Source organism: Lampetra fluviatilis, chromosome 34 (assembly GCF_964198595.1).
Source record: "Lampetra fluviatilis chromosome 34, kcLamFluv1.1, whole genome shotgun sequence".
Taxonomy (NCBI): Eukaryota; Metazoa; Chordata; class Hyperoartia; order Petromyzontiformes; family Petromyzontidae; genus Lampetra; species Lampetra fluviatilis.
In genome coordinates this window covers 2902409-2920451 of record NC_136308.1, presented here as the reverse complement: position 1 = coordinate 2920451, position 18043 = coordinate 2902409, and the positions used below count along the sequence as shown (strand labels likewise).

Genomic DNA, 18043 nt, shown 5'->3' with positions numbered 1-18043 from the left:
CAGAGTAGGTACTCTTTTTAGCTGCTGTCAAAGGGACCATAAAAGTGACACTGGCTATAAATGACGCACAAATGTAAGGCAAGCTGTGACCACAATGGCTTGCCAGCTTGTATAAGCCACTGGTATACAAATGTCAATGCACAGCACAGCAAAGATATCAGTAACATCATCAGTGTTCAAAATACACTCTTGCGCATTGCAGATATCCATATATCAACGTATTTAGTGCTTAATTTGGGCCAGAATGCCCCCATGTTATTTCCCCATATTTTTGTCCTTGTCATACTTTCGTTGTTGTTATTATGCGAATATAGGATGAATACTGGGAACAATAATGTAGGCTTGTTGTGGATAGGCGTATCGTGTACTCTCGAGGTGGTAGTAGTAGTGCCTTACACCAACAATCCCTACTACAAGCCAGCCTAACAACATTGTGGAAATTATCGTGTGATAAAATTAGTACGTCAACGTATTCAATTAACGAGTTCGATTGCAGTGGCCAATGTTGCCATTATTTTACATCCTTAATGTTACAAGTTGCACTAATGTGTTGGTATTGATGCATTGTGGAGTAAAAAAAAAAACAATTGTTCTGTATCGAGTAACATGTAAGCATTGGCACACCGAGATGAATTCCGGTTTACATATAGAGATATTTGTTTCAGTTATTTTATCATGGAATAACTGTATCTTACTCGCGTGAAAAACAAAGTAACAATAACTTTGAAACGCCTCCACTGACTAAACCGTCTGGATAAACCCATAACAATGATCCGATTGTTTATCTCCTGACTACATTTTCAACGGTGATGGGATGTGTAACAAACGTGGAAAGAGGCCAATTCTATGCTTTTATTTTAAACGCTTCAAACCTTGCACACTCATTACATTTCAGTGCCATCAAACACCATCACTGAAACCCCAACATAGGGCCAGCTCTCACCATCACATCACATGTTCTAGTACACTGGTCAACAAAAACACATTTTTTTCTGGCCTGGACTTTTGCAGCTGTTTTAGACTAATTTAAGGATGCTGCTTCCAAATCTGATCTCAGATTTGCTCTATCATATCTCATTTTATGCTATCGGCATACCACATTTTCATTAATTTTACCCGAAATTAACTCTGTCACTTATGATTGCAAGTTGTTGCGAGTCAGTGACTGCTTTAGTGTTAAAATATGGTGCTGTATTTTTAGGATAGAGTGTTTATAATATCATTTTATGTAGATATCCACATTTATTTCATATTTTTCTTCTGCAGTTTTTATTGAAAAAGCAATATTTGATATCTCAAAAACCTTATGTGATAGACAAAAACTGATGCCAGATTTGGAATCAGCACCCCAAAATTACTTTAAAACCGTTGGAATACCTTATGCACAAAAAGTGTGTGACCAGTGTTATAGTAGCGAACGACAAGGCTTGAACGGTAGCACAGGAGCTAGAGAACTTTCTTAATTTTGGAGCTTTCGTGACTGCAGGAATTATTCTTTGGTTCTTTCGGTTAAGTCACGTCTAAAGATAGAACTTTGTTTTAAGCGCTGGTGGCCCGAGTTCAATTCCTGACCAAGGATCAACACGAGTGATATCGGAACCGGTCCTGGATGACTCTTTCGGCAAAGCGCACTGACAAGCGTGGTGAAGTATGGTCAAACAACCCTAATGACTGACACGTCATGGGAAGGCAATTAATCCAGCAATGGAATGGACAAAGGACCGTACGTTAATATCGCGTGAACAATTTTCACTAAAAAATAAATACTTTCCTCACCTCTTGAACTGTCAAAATAATGAGAGAGTTTCCAGAAGGTCATTTCGGACTCAATGTCGAGATTGTGCCTTGCTCTTAGCGAGAGTCAGAGCCGCCTCAACAGCCAGTGGTGCTTTGTGTGGACAGGGAGGAACGGGGCTTTGAAGAGCGATTGAGAAACACGTGTAAAGGGACACAGACCTCGACAGAATATTTGCGGTAATAAGTGAGGCTCCTGTAATTGTGCATTTTGCACGTGCGTGGAGGAACAACGCTGATCACTATTGCTTTAGTCATTTGACTTAAAGCATTTCCAGTGTTTGAAGTGCACGTTTAAAATACTGTACAGCATGCTTGATCACATCTCCTCGTCCCACGAGTTTTGCGTTGAAACACTCGGAGAAAAAAAAAAGCCGTTTTGCCACGTAGCAAATATTAAACACATGTCAAGATGGAGTTTTTCACGGCACAGAATGTGCTTTCTTTATTTTTTTTTGTTCTTTCTACATTTCTTGAATATTCTGAGCTGTAACTTGAACAAATTGTTTTCAATCGACCGGAACAGCACACTTGACTAGAGTCAAGGTGAATTGATTGGAGATGCAAATCAAATACCAAATGGCACGTAGCCACAGTCAAATGATTTATTTGTCTCGATTATATCTGGACTATTCTTTTTTTCTCCATACACTGAGTGTCTTCATATTTTCTGATAAGAAAGCTCAGCTTAATTTTGCAGGTGCTTGCCAAGGGCATGAACCTCATGGTGTGGTTATTCCAAGTTTACAAGATGCTCAAGCCAATAAAGTTGCAATTATGTAGCCAGTTGCATAAAACACCTTGCTTGTTTTTCAAATCGTTTGTAAAAGAAAATGAGGCTACAATTGGCGCCCGCATCAATTTCAGTATCATCCTCGGTTACATTCCCTTGCCTCCCTCCGCTCCCTCCCGCTGGCTTCCCATCGCCATCGTGCCTCCACTCTGTGTCGTCCATCGTATCTCTCTCCGCTCCTGTCACCCTTCACTACAGCTCACGGTGAAATTCTACACACAGCAGCGTGACTCACAACCTCCTCCCTATACCAAGGACCGTCGCTGCCGGGCGTTATTCCTCTGTGGCAGCCACCGTAACTCTCCCCGCTCCTGTCACCCCCCCCCCGCACTACAGCTCACGTTAGAACTCTCCGCAGCAGCGTAACTCGCAACCTCCCCCTCCTGCTCTTCCCTCCACCAAGTACCAGGAGCTTCACTGCCTGGGCATCGTTTCTCCGTGACAGCTCCCACCGTCTGGAACGCCATCCCGTTTCAGATCCACAGCAGAATTCAATCTGCCCCGACTTTTAAGAGACGCATAAAGGCCCCACGTCTCTCGCCTTGGCTTTGGAGCGACACTCAGCTGGGCTTCACACCTCCGCAAAAAAAAAAAATTTGTGCGCGTCATAAATCTCATTATTCTTAAGGGTGAGAAAAACTCAGCTCAGCTATTTTTTTGCATGTCCACTGAGCTCGATGTGAATGGTTGTGACATACGTCCTATAAAAATACAATTCCTGGCCATGCCTAAAATCGGTGAAGAGTAAAATCCGAACTGGTCCTGGGCTGATCCTTCACCAAGTCATGCTGACCAGTGTGGTAAAGTATGGTTAAACAAGCCCCATGATCAACACGGCATGAGGACACCTGATTTCAGATGTAGATTTACAATTATTATTAGTGTATTCTTTTTATTTATAAACATTCAAGCTGCTGCTTTAGTAAACGCATCAAATAATAGGATAAATGAAAATAGTAAGTATTTCAAACCGCCACTGAGATGAAAGGAAGATCAAAGCATTTCAGTTGACTGGCTTCATGCCAGAATAATCTCCAACAATGTTCCGCAGTGTACAGATTTGTGTTATGTAAAAACATTGTCGATGTTAAAATGGTTTCACCGCAGGTGCGACACCAGAGAGTGTTCTACAATCTCCTTCAGGTGCGCACTCGGCATACAACCTCGTAGTGGCAAGACATAACGACACATCACACAGAAGGCAAAGCGGTTATATTATATATGTATGTAGTTGAGCACATCATTTGTGAACCTCACCGGGTGACACGGTTGTTTCATTGCTCAGAGCGCAGTGGTCAGAGCGCGTGTGATACAAATCGGTGGGTTGCAAGATCAGATCGTGGTCAAAGGGTTGACTCCAGCCTTTCGGTTCTCGACGGTTGATAAAACGAGCTCCAGGTCCACTGAGATTGTGCTTTGATATGATTCGCATCCGCTGTAGGAACGCGGAATTTCCACAATCGGCTCAATGCTATAAACGTTAGATGACTTAATCTCCATGCCCATTTTAGTGGGAAACACATATGACTTTTTGGCATCACAGTATTTGTGTTTCGATCATGCAGACAACCGATTTAAAACCATCGTTTGTTGCAAGCCGCTGACGATCAATGCATTTATCTGCAGGCTTCATCATGAATGCACAACTCCTCTTCCTATTCAAGTCACTCTTCTGGCTGCTCGTGTTCCTGGGGAGACCAACTACACAGCAGCAGCAGCAGCACCAGCGGCAGCAGCACGGGGTGAAACTGGGCTCCATCCTCAAAGACAAGGCCTTCACAACGGTGTGGAACGCCCCCACAGAGTTGTGCAGCAAGCGCTACAACATCAGCCTGGACCTCAACGTCTTCGACATCGTCATCAACCCCAACGAGTGCTTCTGCGGAGACAACATGACCATCTTCTACCACACGCAGCTGGGTTACTACCCGTACATCGACGAGCACGGGGCACTGAAAAACGGCGGCGTTCCGCAGAGCGGTGACCTCGCGGGGCACCTGGGCAAAGCACGGGAGGACATCCGCGCGAAAATAAAAGGCAAGGATTTTGAGGGCCTGGCTGTCATCGACTGGGAAGAGTGGAGGCCCCAGTGGAGCAGAAACTGGGGCAAGAAGGACGAGTACAGGAAGGAGTCCAAGACAAAGGTGAAGCACGCTCATCCGAGCTGGCCCGAAGACCTCGTGGCCAAAGAGGCGCAGAAGGAGTTTGATAAGTCCGCGCGGGATTTCATGGAGCAAACGGCGCGGGTGGGGCAGAGCGAAAGGCCGGGCGGTCTCTGGGGCTACTACCTCTTCCCGGACTGCTACAACTACGACTACAACAAGACGGGGCCCGAGTACACGGGCCAGTGTCCAGACGTGGAGCGTGTGCGGAACGACCAGTTGCTCTGGCTTTGGAACAGCAGCACGGCCCTCTACCCGTCCATCTACCTGGAGAGGCCGCTCAAGTCCACGAAGTACGTGCGCAAGTTCGTTCACCACCGCGTGAAGGAGGCCATGCGAGTGGCCAGCATGCCCAAGCCCGGTTCCATCATTCCCGTCCTGGTCTACGCACGGATTGTCTACACCTACACCCTCGACTTCCTCTCGCAGGTGTGTGGGCCGACTCGCCCCTGACGTGCGGCCCCCGACAATACACAAAGAGTGAAAACACCCCGTCATCAGCGTGCCGTCAAACCAGAGGTCGCAAACGGGTTTTGATTCCTTACCCGTATCCGGCCGCACCAGGGTCGCAAATGGGTACCCGTACCCGGCCAGGTACGGGTTCCCGTTCCCTACCCGTACACTACCCGAAATGAGTGACAAACGGTTACTCACCAGTGACTCACGGCCTACCCGTACCCGTACCCGGCCGCACCAGGGTCACAAACGGCAACCCGTACCCGTACCCGGCCGGGTACGGGTAGCCGGGTATCGGGTAGGGTACGGGTATCGGGTACCCGGTTGCGACCTCTGCGTCAAACCCCAATGGATAATGTCATATCGGCAAAAGTGCCCCCCCCCCACCCCCACCCCTCTGAAACCCTCTGAAAATGAGTGCAGAATACTGAGCTAGACACTCGCGGCCTAGCAGATTCTCCGCTAGGGCTGGCATGAGAATGCTGCCGCTGATGTATGCATGTTGAGCTTCTTCTGCACCGTACGTAGCCAACAAATTAAACACAAAAAAGCAGTTCTAAAAAAATGGGCGTGGAGATGAGTTGAGTTTGAAAGTAGGTTTTTGCAGCATGCTGGGCAATGTTCCCCAAGGACACTGTCCTCGTTCTTACCAATATTGACGTTTTTTTTGTCTTTTGTTTTCGCTGCTGCTGCTTTTGCTGTGCTCGCACACAATGGAATCTCCCGCGTAAATATAGCCGGGGAACTCGCTAAACGGGAGCAATCCATGTAACGGATCAAATTAACCCCACCTCAAAGTAATTCCAAAGTCAGTTAAAATTGTACCTCGTATTTAACTTGGCACCGAGCATCACAATGCATGGGTGGGGAGTTTGTAAGTAATTGTCTGTATCTTAATGTAAAACTTTATCCTAAAATACAATGCATAGCAAAGGTTTCACTGCAGGGCTTGGCTGAGTAATTGCATTACTGCCAGTGTTCTATCATTACAGAATACAGAGCAATCTGCACTAGAATAAGCTCCATTAAATTATAACCGTGATGAGATTCACCAGGGTGAACAACTGAACGATGCACGCCATTTCCTTCAGTGCGGGGAATATTCTCGCCCGCGGAACAATTTTACGACATCAGCTCGGCCAATTGGCCGCACGGAAAGAAATGCGGAATGAAATTTCCACTCTCGTGGCCTGCTGGAACTGGGCTGTGGAAGCACGACTTCCGCAAATAGTCGCGAGGTAAATCACCATACACCGGTGCAGCTGAGGGCAGGTTTGCGTCATATGCACTGATAAGCTGAGCAACGTCACGAGGAATCTAGCTGCTCAGATCTGGGCTCTACCCTCAGAGTCTGCGTCGCTGAAGGTGAAATGTAAACCGCTGTTACGTATTTTGCTCTGCCACTTTTCAGAAATGTGCATGGGAAGTGTAGGAGCGCATGCTGCTTGCAACCTTCTGCACCCACTCAACCTCATGCACCCACTCAACCTCCTGCATCCACTCAACCTCCTGCACCCACTCAACCTCCTGCACCCACTCAACCTCCTCCATCCACTCAACCTCCTGCACCCACTCAACCTCCTCCATCCACTCAACCTCCTGCACCCACTCAACCTCCTGCACCCACTCAACCTCCTGCACCCACTCAACCTCCTGCACCTACTCAACCTCCTGCACCCACTCAACCTGCTGCACCCACTCAACCTGCTGCACCCACTCAACCTCCTGCACCCACTCAACCCCCTGCACACCACTCATCCTCCCGCACCATCTCATCATAATGCACCATGCTTGTTCTTCCAGATGTTTGTGCAACTTCCCTAGAGCTTTCACGACAAGCAATGAATGGGTCCTAGGTATGTGTAGAAACCAAAAGAAAAACGAAATATCATTCTGCTTGGATCGCTGCCACGATGCTGTGTGCCGGATTAGTCCCCACGGTGTCGTTTGAGGGCTGCCCATCGCAAATTCCTCGTGCGCAAATGGCAGCGGGAGGTAACGATGGCTCGACTGCCACGATTGGTCCAAACAATGACTCCTTGTTGCGGTGCAGTCCAGCCTTCTGCTGTCGAAATTAAAAACGCCACAGTCTTGGCATCATTAAGCCCGTCGTCGGTCATCGCGAAGGATGTTCGAGGAATGGGCGCAAGAATTGGGAGTGTCTTTTTGATGTGCCAGAACACGCTTGGCTTCCCGTTACGTATTATTGCTGTCGCAGGCAGCCCTTTGCGTGTGTGAATGGTGCTAAGGCGCAGCCCTGCAATTGCTTGTCAATAACCACTCCTTGCAGAAGGCCCTTCAACTCCAGAATCACCCCTCTGGAGGGTATTTGGCCTCCTTCAATGCCGCCCAAATGCCTGCGAAGAGGGTGAGATTATCAACGCCTCACCCCAGCGACGAACTTTCCCCCACCCACTGATACTGCTGAGTGGACGGAAGTTGGGGGCGGGGGGGGATTTGAGGAACGTGCGCCACTGTTTCAGCAGCAGCACCAGGGAATCAACTCCGTGCAGCCTCCAGATTACAAGTGCAGCGTGCAAAACCATCACACCATCGCAGCATTAGCATACACGTTGCTTGCACACTGCGCGTTTTGTGTCATCGGTGTTACTCCGCCATGATATTCTCCAGGAGACGTGAATTGCCGCACAGCCCCCCATTTGATTGCGCACGTTAACCCTGCATCATTGTCATTCCGCAGGTGGATTTAATGCACACCGTTGGAGAGACTGTTTCTCAGGGAGCATCTGGGATCATTCTCTGGGGAGACCACCTCTATGCCAAGTCTGCGGTAAGGAAGAGCGACTTCACGTGGCCGTGTCTAATGAGCCATGCAGAGCCCCGGGTGCACGTGACTCTCGGAGCATTCAATTAGGAGTTTGGCAACAAATCTGATGGCCTCGCTAACATTTGCTATGGTTTGCAATCCATTTGTCAATTTACATTTTAACCTCTTGACATTATTTCGGGGCACGACAAGTACTGGTTATGCAAGTAAAGTGTGATCGACCTCGGCAACATGTTTCGGTTGACAAGATTTAATTTGTTAGTGCTGGAAGGGGAGTTTTAAAATGCATCTAAAGTTGTGTCCTGTCAATCGATGATAATTTTTTAACGCGTAGGATTTATTTTGTATCTTCCACAACGCAATACCAAGTACCAACAACAGCAACGAACCTATGCGGTCGCTGTTTTATCACTTTGCTTGTTTGCTGTGTAGAGATAAGAGCAGCCGTGCAAAGGAAGGAGCTAGGAATTCTGGGAAATCGTGTACATTTTTTTTATGTCTCAATTTAGGCTCCTAGATGGCCCTTTTCTAGATTCATTTTTGAAAAATGTGTTAATTATCTACACGTCCCTGCTGGCTGTACTCCAGTAGACGCTTTCTTTTCTTATTCTTCTCCCGTGCCAAATTGACCAATCATCCTCTTATCGCTGCTCCTCTCAGCTACCTTTACATTGGATTATCCCATTATTAGCTGTCACGACCAGGCATCTTTAGAGGTCAGAGCACGAAGCTGGCATCGCTGATTTCATATCTGGTCACCAATGACTGCGCAAAAAATCCCATCACATTTTATTCTCCACTTAGTTTTGGCTAAATTCCAACTGAGAATTACATTTTGGTTTGACTGTCGTGCGATGAACATTACTCTCATATGCAGAGGGAGCAGACAATCACGTTGCTCTACTGTGTTGTTCAGAAACCATTTGAAGGAATCTCAGAGATAGTTTTGTGATAGCTATTTCCATGGGCCATTTTCTAACAATATTGGCCAATTTATTTGGTGATACTGCGCAATTGTGCACAAGTGCAAGCAACAAAAACACTTTCGCAAATAGCACTGGCTTATTTGCTGCCTGTCTGGCTGTCTGCGTGGCTGCCTAGCTGCGTGTCACCGGTAACGGTCAGGCATTGCAAGCAGCAGTTACAGGAATGTCCTGCCGTCACTTGTCCGGTTATTTAACTTAACTTCGATTCTCAACCCGGGGTGCCTTTCTCCGTGGAGTTGTTTGTTCCCCCCCCCCCCCTCCCCCCTTGTTCTGCATTTGGTTTCTTCCAGGCCCTTCAGTTTCCTCCTGTAGCCAAAAAAAGGTATTCATTATTTTCATTCTTTCGCTAGCTGCGGACTCGAATAGGTGCTCACCTCTCTCATTTCTCGCTCCAGCGCCACGTTTGGCAATCATCCTTTCATCTCAGTATCATTTGCCTAGTGTTGCCTTGAAGCCATCCAGTGCGATGTAATACAGTAACGTGCTCTCTGAGAGATCCGAATGAACTCTTTGTCTCGTGAAATGACGCCAATAGCACAATTTGGATAAAATTGTGGGCGAAAAAAAGAGAGAGAGAGAAAAAATAACGTGGCTAATTATGGTGAACCCAAAAATTCTGAAAATTGTAAATTGCCTTCCCTCACATCCAATTTGTGGGAAAATATGCATATATGGTATCCAGTTCTCATCATTATTATCACCATGACAAGGCTCATATCAAACATCACTTCAGAACCGGCGGCTAAATCATTGCATAGTTCAACCCACAGTATGTTAAGACTATGAATGCATTGTTCAGATGAGTACTCGAAGCGGTCAGAGGTTACTGTGAAGAAAATAAACAGCTTGACAGCATTGTATTTGTAGCTTCATGTTGGATACTCTTTATAGAGGTTTTAAAATTACCAAGCAATTCAAGTGTATGAATGTTGGGCAATTAATATGCAGTGTGTGATGCTCTGATAATGAATGGGTTGATGGTTTTCTCTCCAATCCCCACTTACTCTCAGCCTCAAAGGAAAATTCAGCTGCAACAGCCGAATGGTTTCTCTGCATTGTTATACTTTCTAATTAACCAAGAGTAATTATGAAAATCTAATTAGTGTTTGCTACGTGGGGGTGGAGAAAAATGGCGAAATATGCAGAGGAATTTTTTTAAAATCTTGATTATTATTTTTCATGAAATTAAACTGTGGGCAGTTTTCCGAAAATACCTCTTTGAAAAACCTTGGCACTGACCTTGAAACAAAAAGGAAATACCTTTTAAAAAATCTCTGAAAGTGTGCCCTTCCATTATGTAATCGCTTCATGCGTAATACTGTACGTATGCAAATGCATGATGGAGTTTAATGTTTCTTGTTCTAAATATTTTACTGCATATATATCTCACTGTCTCGAATACGCAATATATGCCACATCAATTGTATTATTTCCCATATTTGAAAACCATTGTTCGAGGGATGAAGTTTGTCACGTACCTTTTCATCCCAACATAAGAAATATTCCCAGAGACTTGCTTGTCTACTCATTTGCCAACTGGATTCACCACCAGGCGCTTGAATGATGAAGGGAGATGCATGTGTTGTAATCACCTTCGATGGAAATTGAACCCCACATTTGTATTACATGATGGCTTATGTAGACGCAGAGCAACAACTTTAATTTCACATTGAGGTGGTCAAAGCCAGACAACCGCGTCAGGAGCAGCGGAGTGTGCCGCTGACATAATGTTACGGGTTTTCATTACGTTCGCAAGATGCTCGCATTTCACGCGGGAGAAGTCCTCAGTGTTCAGTCGGAGCATGCAGGGCCCATCTGGTTGGCCCTGAAGAGGGCCATTGGCATGGCTTGCGTTGTTGCTTCTGGAGACCAGGATATCGATGATGGATGTTCGGTCGTCGCGTTGACGGTATTCGTCATGATTTCTCACTCAACAGAGCGGGCCGCGTGAAGGCTGCCATCTTCCGCTCCCATAATTTGATGATTCAATAACAAGAGTCCTTTTCCCGCACCTCCGATTAGCGCAGTTGGCTACGTACGGTGCAAAAGAAGTTCAACATACGTGATACAATATCCAGGGAAGCCTCACTGAGTCTCAAAACTCTTTTTAATGAGGTCCTGAATTATGATCCTTTCATAATTTATTATGGGAAAAAATAAGTAACTGAGCAATGCCCAAATAGGTCGGCATCCTATTTGATGTACTGTACTTGCATCTATTGGTCACACATTATTCGAGCAAACTGGGATATTCACGGATAATGTCGATACACTTAAGTCTGTACTACAGCACGTACGTGAGAATGATGCCACGGATAACATTTTAAATGTAACCATGAAGAGGGTATCTTAACTGTGTTAGATTTTGTCATTTTAGCTTGAGCCTCAATGTTGCTGACGGTATACAAAGTCTATGTCCTCCAGAATGAATATCAATGACAACTAAGCAGAAAAATAAAAAAAAACCTGGAATGTTGCCGGCTAAAATTGCTTTATTTGCTTTTATGTAAGCCCTACCCTAATTACCTTGATCATTAATACAAAGTTTAATTCTACTTTATTGCTGACGTAAGTAGAGGTCGTGTTAAATTGAAAGCTTGACTTTTTCTTTCATCAGTGTCCTCAATGAATGTTAGTTAAGTTTTGCAACAAAAAATACTTTTTAAACATTTAACTCGGCTTGTAGTTAAATTAACTCATGCATTGATTTCATTAGGTATAGCAAATCACAATCATTCATCAATCACAATTATAATCTTCCCATTATAATCTCATCATATCCTGAGGCCTACAGCTTGAGGCCTATTTAAAAATAAACAATGTGCCAAAATGATTCTGGTATAACTTCATTCGATACGAACACATTGATGCATTATCTGCATGTTAGATTTACCAATATCTGGAGCAATTTACCCACATTCTAACAAAGCCCAACGTTCATAGTGGCTGGGCTTGAGCTCTCAGTCACAAATTGAACAATTCCAGCCCTCAAGTGAGTAGACTCAGCCACTGCGATACAGAACACAAAGGACAATAGCAATTGTAATCAGATCACAACAGGAATTGTTGAAATTGGACCATCCCTAATCCGTGAATATCTGCAGTGGTGAACTAGCAACGTACGTGTCCTACATAGGCATGGCCTTGATGTAAGATAACTCTTCTTATCCGTCACCCTATTACCCACGACTCCTATTATCTCCAGGAGCCACTGGGTCCAGAATAACTCCTGTTGTCTGAGGCCACAATTTTCCAATTGTGAGCAACTTTCCCACAGTTCAGTGCAGAACAGCTTCCAATAATGTGCACATTCTCGTACCGTTAAGATGGGGTTATGAAGCGAGTATTTCCAATTATCCACAGATTATTTAAATGCAGGTCTTGGCCAAGCCCCTCTTTTGTCTGCATGCACATGAACAACAAAAAATCCCATAACATAGCTGCAATTGTGCGCAAGTTTGCCACGAATAAAATTGGTTAAGCAGCAAATTCTTCCAAAAAGGATTCGGCGGATCAGTGAGGTAGATTGGTGGATAACCCCTCGGATAATAGGAGGAACAAAATATATTCTAGATTTGAAGCTTTCGTGACTGCAAGGATTCATATTCTTAGGTTTTTTCTGGTAAAGTCACGTAGGTAAAGCATAAAAATTAATAAAAGTAAAATAAAATAAAAATCACGACGTTTCGGAGGCAACACAAGTCTCCGTCATCAGGTGGGACCGTCACAGCCAGATTTTGCTGCATCAAGTGAGGCAATGATTCAAGATGTAATCCCTTCAAAGTAAGTTGAGGGGGGAGGAGAGGGGGGGGGAGCTCATCAGAATGTGGTAGCCAATGAATGGAACGTACCTACGTGACTTTACCGAAAAAACCTAAGAATATGAACAAAATATAGTTCCTGACATTACTGCCAATTCGAGGAATCATCACGTACACAGGCCTCAGTCTCGGCTGCCATGTCATCTCGGTCCACCCTTGTGGACTCCTCCTGGCGGTAGCGAGCCCGAGTACAGCGCGTGCCTTTCAGCACTTTAAGTAGCAGTTGCTTATTAAATTACTCAGCCATTCGAGCAATGCAATCAAATGGAGAATAAATTACAGTGTGCGGTCAACTCAATTACGTTTCCGCACTGCTGCAGCATACGGACGGGTGCTCGTAGGTAATTAAGTGTGTAATGTATCACAGGTGTGTAAAAAAACACAATAAGCCGTGCAAAATGTTCCTTCTTCTAGTTCATACAATGCACAAGGACTCCATTCAGTAAGAAAAGGCTGTTCACATGACTGCGAGTGGTAGAGGTGGGATGGTGCCTCACAAGTCGTCAGAGCACTTTAGCAGCCATCACAAGAGATCCTGGGTTTGAATCTAGACAGCTGCTTATGATTAAACAGTGTAGCGATTTGACGGTCAGCAATGGCTGTACAATATAAAAAAATCGCATCAAATTATTTTTTTGCCTTTTAAATAGGCTAAGTTCCAGCTATGACGAGCGCAAATATCGGTGTTGAACGTAAGCCCCCACAGCGGCGTGTAAACGACGGCGAGGACACCGTAAAGGTTTTCTTTGGGGGGGTGGGGGATCCAAATGAGAGCTCCTCGTTCACAGCCATGCTCTGACTCAGGGGGTGCAACGTTGCTCCGAGGTGCTTGTCAATGGATTCTTAAACTCTCGACATGACACCTAAAGCAAAAATTTGGACCATGATGCAAAGTTTTTGCTTATTTTAATAACTATTATTTACAAGCACACGAATTCTCTAATTACGTCTAAATTCAGAAGCGGAATATTTATTTATACTGGAGGAATCCGATAAGCTATAACGCTCTTTTTCACACATGTACAGTACGGGTGGTTAAGAACGTGACAACGACAAACAGGACAAAAACACGACAGTCGTGCAAAATACAAGAGATGTAAACCAAACACCCAAACACAAACAAATAAAAATAAACCATCCCCATCCTACCAGGCAAAGCCGACTGAGGTATTGACTTATTTTTCAGAAGCGACCTCACCACAAATGATAGCTCAACAAAGTGGCCAATCATTTGGGCATTTATAGCAGCGAACTAATCCAAATGATCTCAATGCATGTTTCTAAATTCAGGACATTGTCAACATGAGCATAAATACAGTGCATGCGATTTACAAAAATGTGATCAAACAGGAAACCAATATGAATGTCTGAATTACATGGCTCCATGCTGATCTCAACTGGCAGCTTTATAGGCTTAGGGCATGTGAAACCCGAGCAAGCCAACGTTTTACACGCCGTAGCATGCTGTTAAACATCATGCCACCCGCTTATATTTGATGGTGTGCTGTGTCCGTTACATTCTCTCAGGCACCCCGTTCCGATCAGTTTTGATGTCTTTAGCGACGAAGATCTGCCTCGATTAGTCTGAGGCAATCGTAACGTTGTGGAGAATTAAAACGCGACAAAATAAATAAGCGGGTAACGTCTCCGTATTTTTATCACGTGCACTGTTTCCCGCTTTTTTACTTTACGATACAAATTCCGCACAATGATAACTAATATTTAGCGGTTTGTTTTGCGTAATTTTCTGCCCAATTAGGACCCATAGATTTTCAGTTCATCAGCGTCGATGGCAGCAAGCCTGACTGCTGATGAGACACTGTATGTCAAAACCAATCCAGAGTTTGCTGTTATTTGAGTCAATGCTGCTGAAATGATGCACTCCCAGATGGTTATGCGGTTGTTGGGTTGAATAAAATACTTTAGTTTAACACGTAGTAGGCTTTCGCTACCAATATTATCCATAATAGTGTTTTTTTTGGGGGGGTTAGATCACGTAAATATTAACGTGTCGTTTACTCTCCAACACGACGGTGAACTGCAGTAGTTACTAATTGGCGTGTTTTTTTTCACATGACAAACGTTATTAATTGTCTGTGTCGGGTGGTGGACGGGTTTAACGACACATTTACAGTCATGCGATCTAACAAAAAGACTTATGAAGAATGCTTAAATTTTAGTTTCACGTGAAGAGACAAACCGGTGAAGGAGACATAACGTCTGCTCATTTAACTAACTTCTCAGCACGAGAATGCCTGCAGAACATGTACATTGACAGTTCGAGAACTCTCTCAAGTTCTGCACAGATATGTTGTACTTCAAATGAACATTTTTTTACAGGCACATTTTGTGCTGTTGTCCCCCCGCCCCCGCACATCCGATTCACACGGTTGGCTACATACGGTGCGGAATAAGTTCAACATACGTACATAAACAAACCTAGTTGGTGCTGCTCTGTTCTGTCCTTTCGAGTCACCTTCCTGCCCACCAAGGAGACCTCACACACCAGGGCACAATCACTTGCAATCCACAAATGGACTGATTATAATTGCGATGGAAATGAGGCAAACAACGGGGACCGGCACATTTCTCAAAAGCCAACTAAACACCTGCAGAAAACAAATTGTTCGCATTTGCAACAGAAATAGTTTTCTGCTTCGCGTCAGGTTAACCACATTTACGCCAAGGTTATGGATTGCACGCTGTCGTGTATTTTTCGAGGTTGGTAGCCTCTGGAATACTTGATTATAATGATATGTGAACAGACTTATAATAAAGCAGCAGTATCATATATTTGGGCTGTGCAGTTCTGGGGTCATTTTGGGATGTGCGGAACCTCGTGGGGACAGGTGATATGATCAGGGTGGTCAGTATCACTGGGGTGGGTGCTGTGCTTTGTAATGGTAGTTTTTTGTTTCTTTGAACCTATCTACGTGACTTTACCAAAAGACCCAAAGAATATGAATTCCTGCAGTCAGGAGATGCCAGAGAGCTCTTTGCCTCAAATTAACCTCCCGAAATGAGTAATTTACTTAAACCTAATGGAAGGCATCGTTTCTTTGACAAATTTCTACGAGACTGAACGGCACTTTAAAGAATGGAGATGTAACTTTTTTTTTTAATACCCTGGAAAACTAGTTGAGTGCATTCAAACCGAATTGCTCTTTACAAAGTGTCTCTTAAAACAAAATGGCTTGATGCAATACAAATGTGCCTTTCCCTGTATCTGGATCAAGGTTGTACATTTCTATGGGCTCGACTGGTTACGTTTTAATGTCCACCAATGTTTCCCAAGGCCCTGCACAAATTGGATGAGTGTTACACTTACTTCCTGATGGGGGATGGCAAGGAAAGATGGACCGGCTGTACACAGTGTGCACTTAAAATTGTTCCACTTGTTTTATTTACTCAATAAAACAAAGATGACTCTCTCGTAAAGGTGTCAACTGCAAGCCAGTGTGCCGCCCCCGTAAAGATGTTAAATAAAATATTCATGTAGCTCCTGTTAAGCAAACTAAAGTTTTACGACGTTTAACAGGTGCTTTGTATCAAGGATAGAAAAAAAAACGTGATTTGATAACACCGACTTGAGATTGTAACGTGGAATACACAGTTTATAAAAAAAAAATGCATCTAGCTTGCCCGTTTGACCTTATATTAAAACCCGATCATATTGCGAATACTTAATTCGTGTTGAAAAGCCAAGCTTCATTGCGTAGTTTTTATTTAAATGTTATTGACCTTGACCTTCATCAAAATTGTCCTTCCTGCGCACCTGCGATCAGCATGGTCTGGCGACGAAAAAAGTTCAACGTACATACATATAGAGCGGGGCAGGTGTGCCCTGCTCGTCATGAAATGAAGTCCTGCCCACAGAGTTGCAACAATTCATGGTCCAGTGCTACAACGATCCATCTCACTCCTGCTCACGAGATAATTTCATCGCTCCGTCTCCACAGTGGTTGAACCTTTCGGTTCTACGACTACTTCGGTGGCGAGATGTCACCTACCTCACCTGGTATGCAGGAGATCGCGGGTTCGATCCCGACCCCCGACGCCTGCTGTATATTTGGAGTTTGCGTGTCTCTGTCCCTGTGGTTTGTGTGGATTTTTCTCATGGTCCTCCGTTTTTTTTCCCTCCGCATTTATAAACACGCCTTTAGAGCATTTGGCTGCAATACATCTTCACATGATGAGGCACTTTGTTGAGCTATCATTTGTGGCCAGATCGCTTCTGTAAAAAAGAGCTATATAGCTCAGTGGGCCTTACTTGGTAAAATAAAAACTCGTTTTTAGTTTTTACTTCCACTGACTGCAATTCAATCATCATAATCTGTCATGTCTATCAGCTATCATCTATCCCTAAGAGCGGACATGGCCTGCCCCAAGCCCAATTACTTTCCTAACGAGTCAATATGATGTCTCCAATTAGCATCCAGTCCATCTGCGTCTCATTCCAATGATGCACCCGTTCATGCTTCTTTGCACACTTTTCAGCTCTGCGTTCCAGTTTATTCGACCAGTGTCCATGTTTTCTATCCTTATTTCAGAGCCGGTGATACCCACTGAATTAAACATTCTTCTTCAGTCTCACTGGTTTGTTGATTTATATGATGACGTTCAGTTTCTCAAACGCACTCTTGCCTACTCTGTCTTGCATCATCATCTCTCTCTCGCATATTTTTTTTTATCCCAGTCTGCCATCAATAATTGCCCGAGGTGTGCATGTTTTTCAGTCATGGTCCTCCAAAATATCAATAGATTTTGTAGCGCAATTATCTTATTCCATTGGCATCACAGTTGCGTGTTATACCACACTGTATATATGCAAACACTTACAATTTATAATCCTTCGCATGTCTTCTATAAGTCATCCTTTTTGTGCGTGTCCATTATAAAATATAATTATGATTTTATTTGGCTATTACCCAGTAAAACAGAGGAAAATGGATCGTATAATAAACACCACTCACCATACATACTACATATATACGCACAATTTGCATATATATAATGGATAACAAGGTTGTAACCAAGCGTGGAAATGCATGGCAGAGATGGCTGGGCAACTGTACATGTGCTTCTACCGCTGCGGAATTTTCCGTTGTACAAATTGTGCTGCAATTCAACTTTAAGTGGGGCGTTCGTGCATAAAAGTCGAGTGACGTACGAGCGGATCTGGGCGAGCGGAGCTTCTGCGAGCGCGGCGCTTGCTACAAAACGCGCTTCACATCCAATTTGCG

At 44.4% G+C, this 18043-nt stretch overlaps 1 protein-coding gene across 1 annotated transcript in view; it reads left to right on the top strand.

The window, feature by feature from the left end:
• LOC144944282 (hyaluronidase-1-like) overlaps positions 1-18043 on the top strand; it is a 34502-nt gene that overhangs the window by 11607 nt on the left and 4852 nt on the right. Inside the window, exons 3-4 of the mRNA XM_078872305.1 lie at positions 4214-5178; positions 7907-7996. Of these exons, the coding sequence (XP_078728431.1) occupies positions 4222-5178; positions 7907-7996 (1047 nt within the window). The 5' untranslated portion in view covers positions 4214-4221. The remainder of the gene's footprint in view (positions 1-4213; positions 5179-7906; positions 7997-18043) is intronic.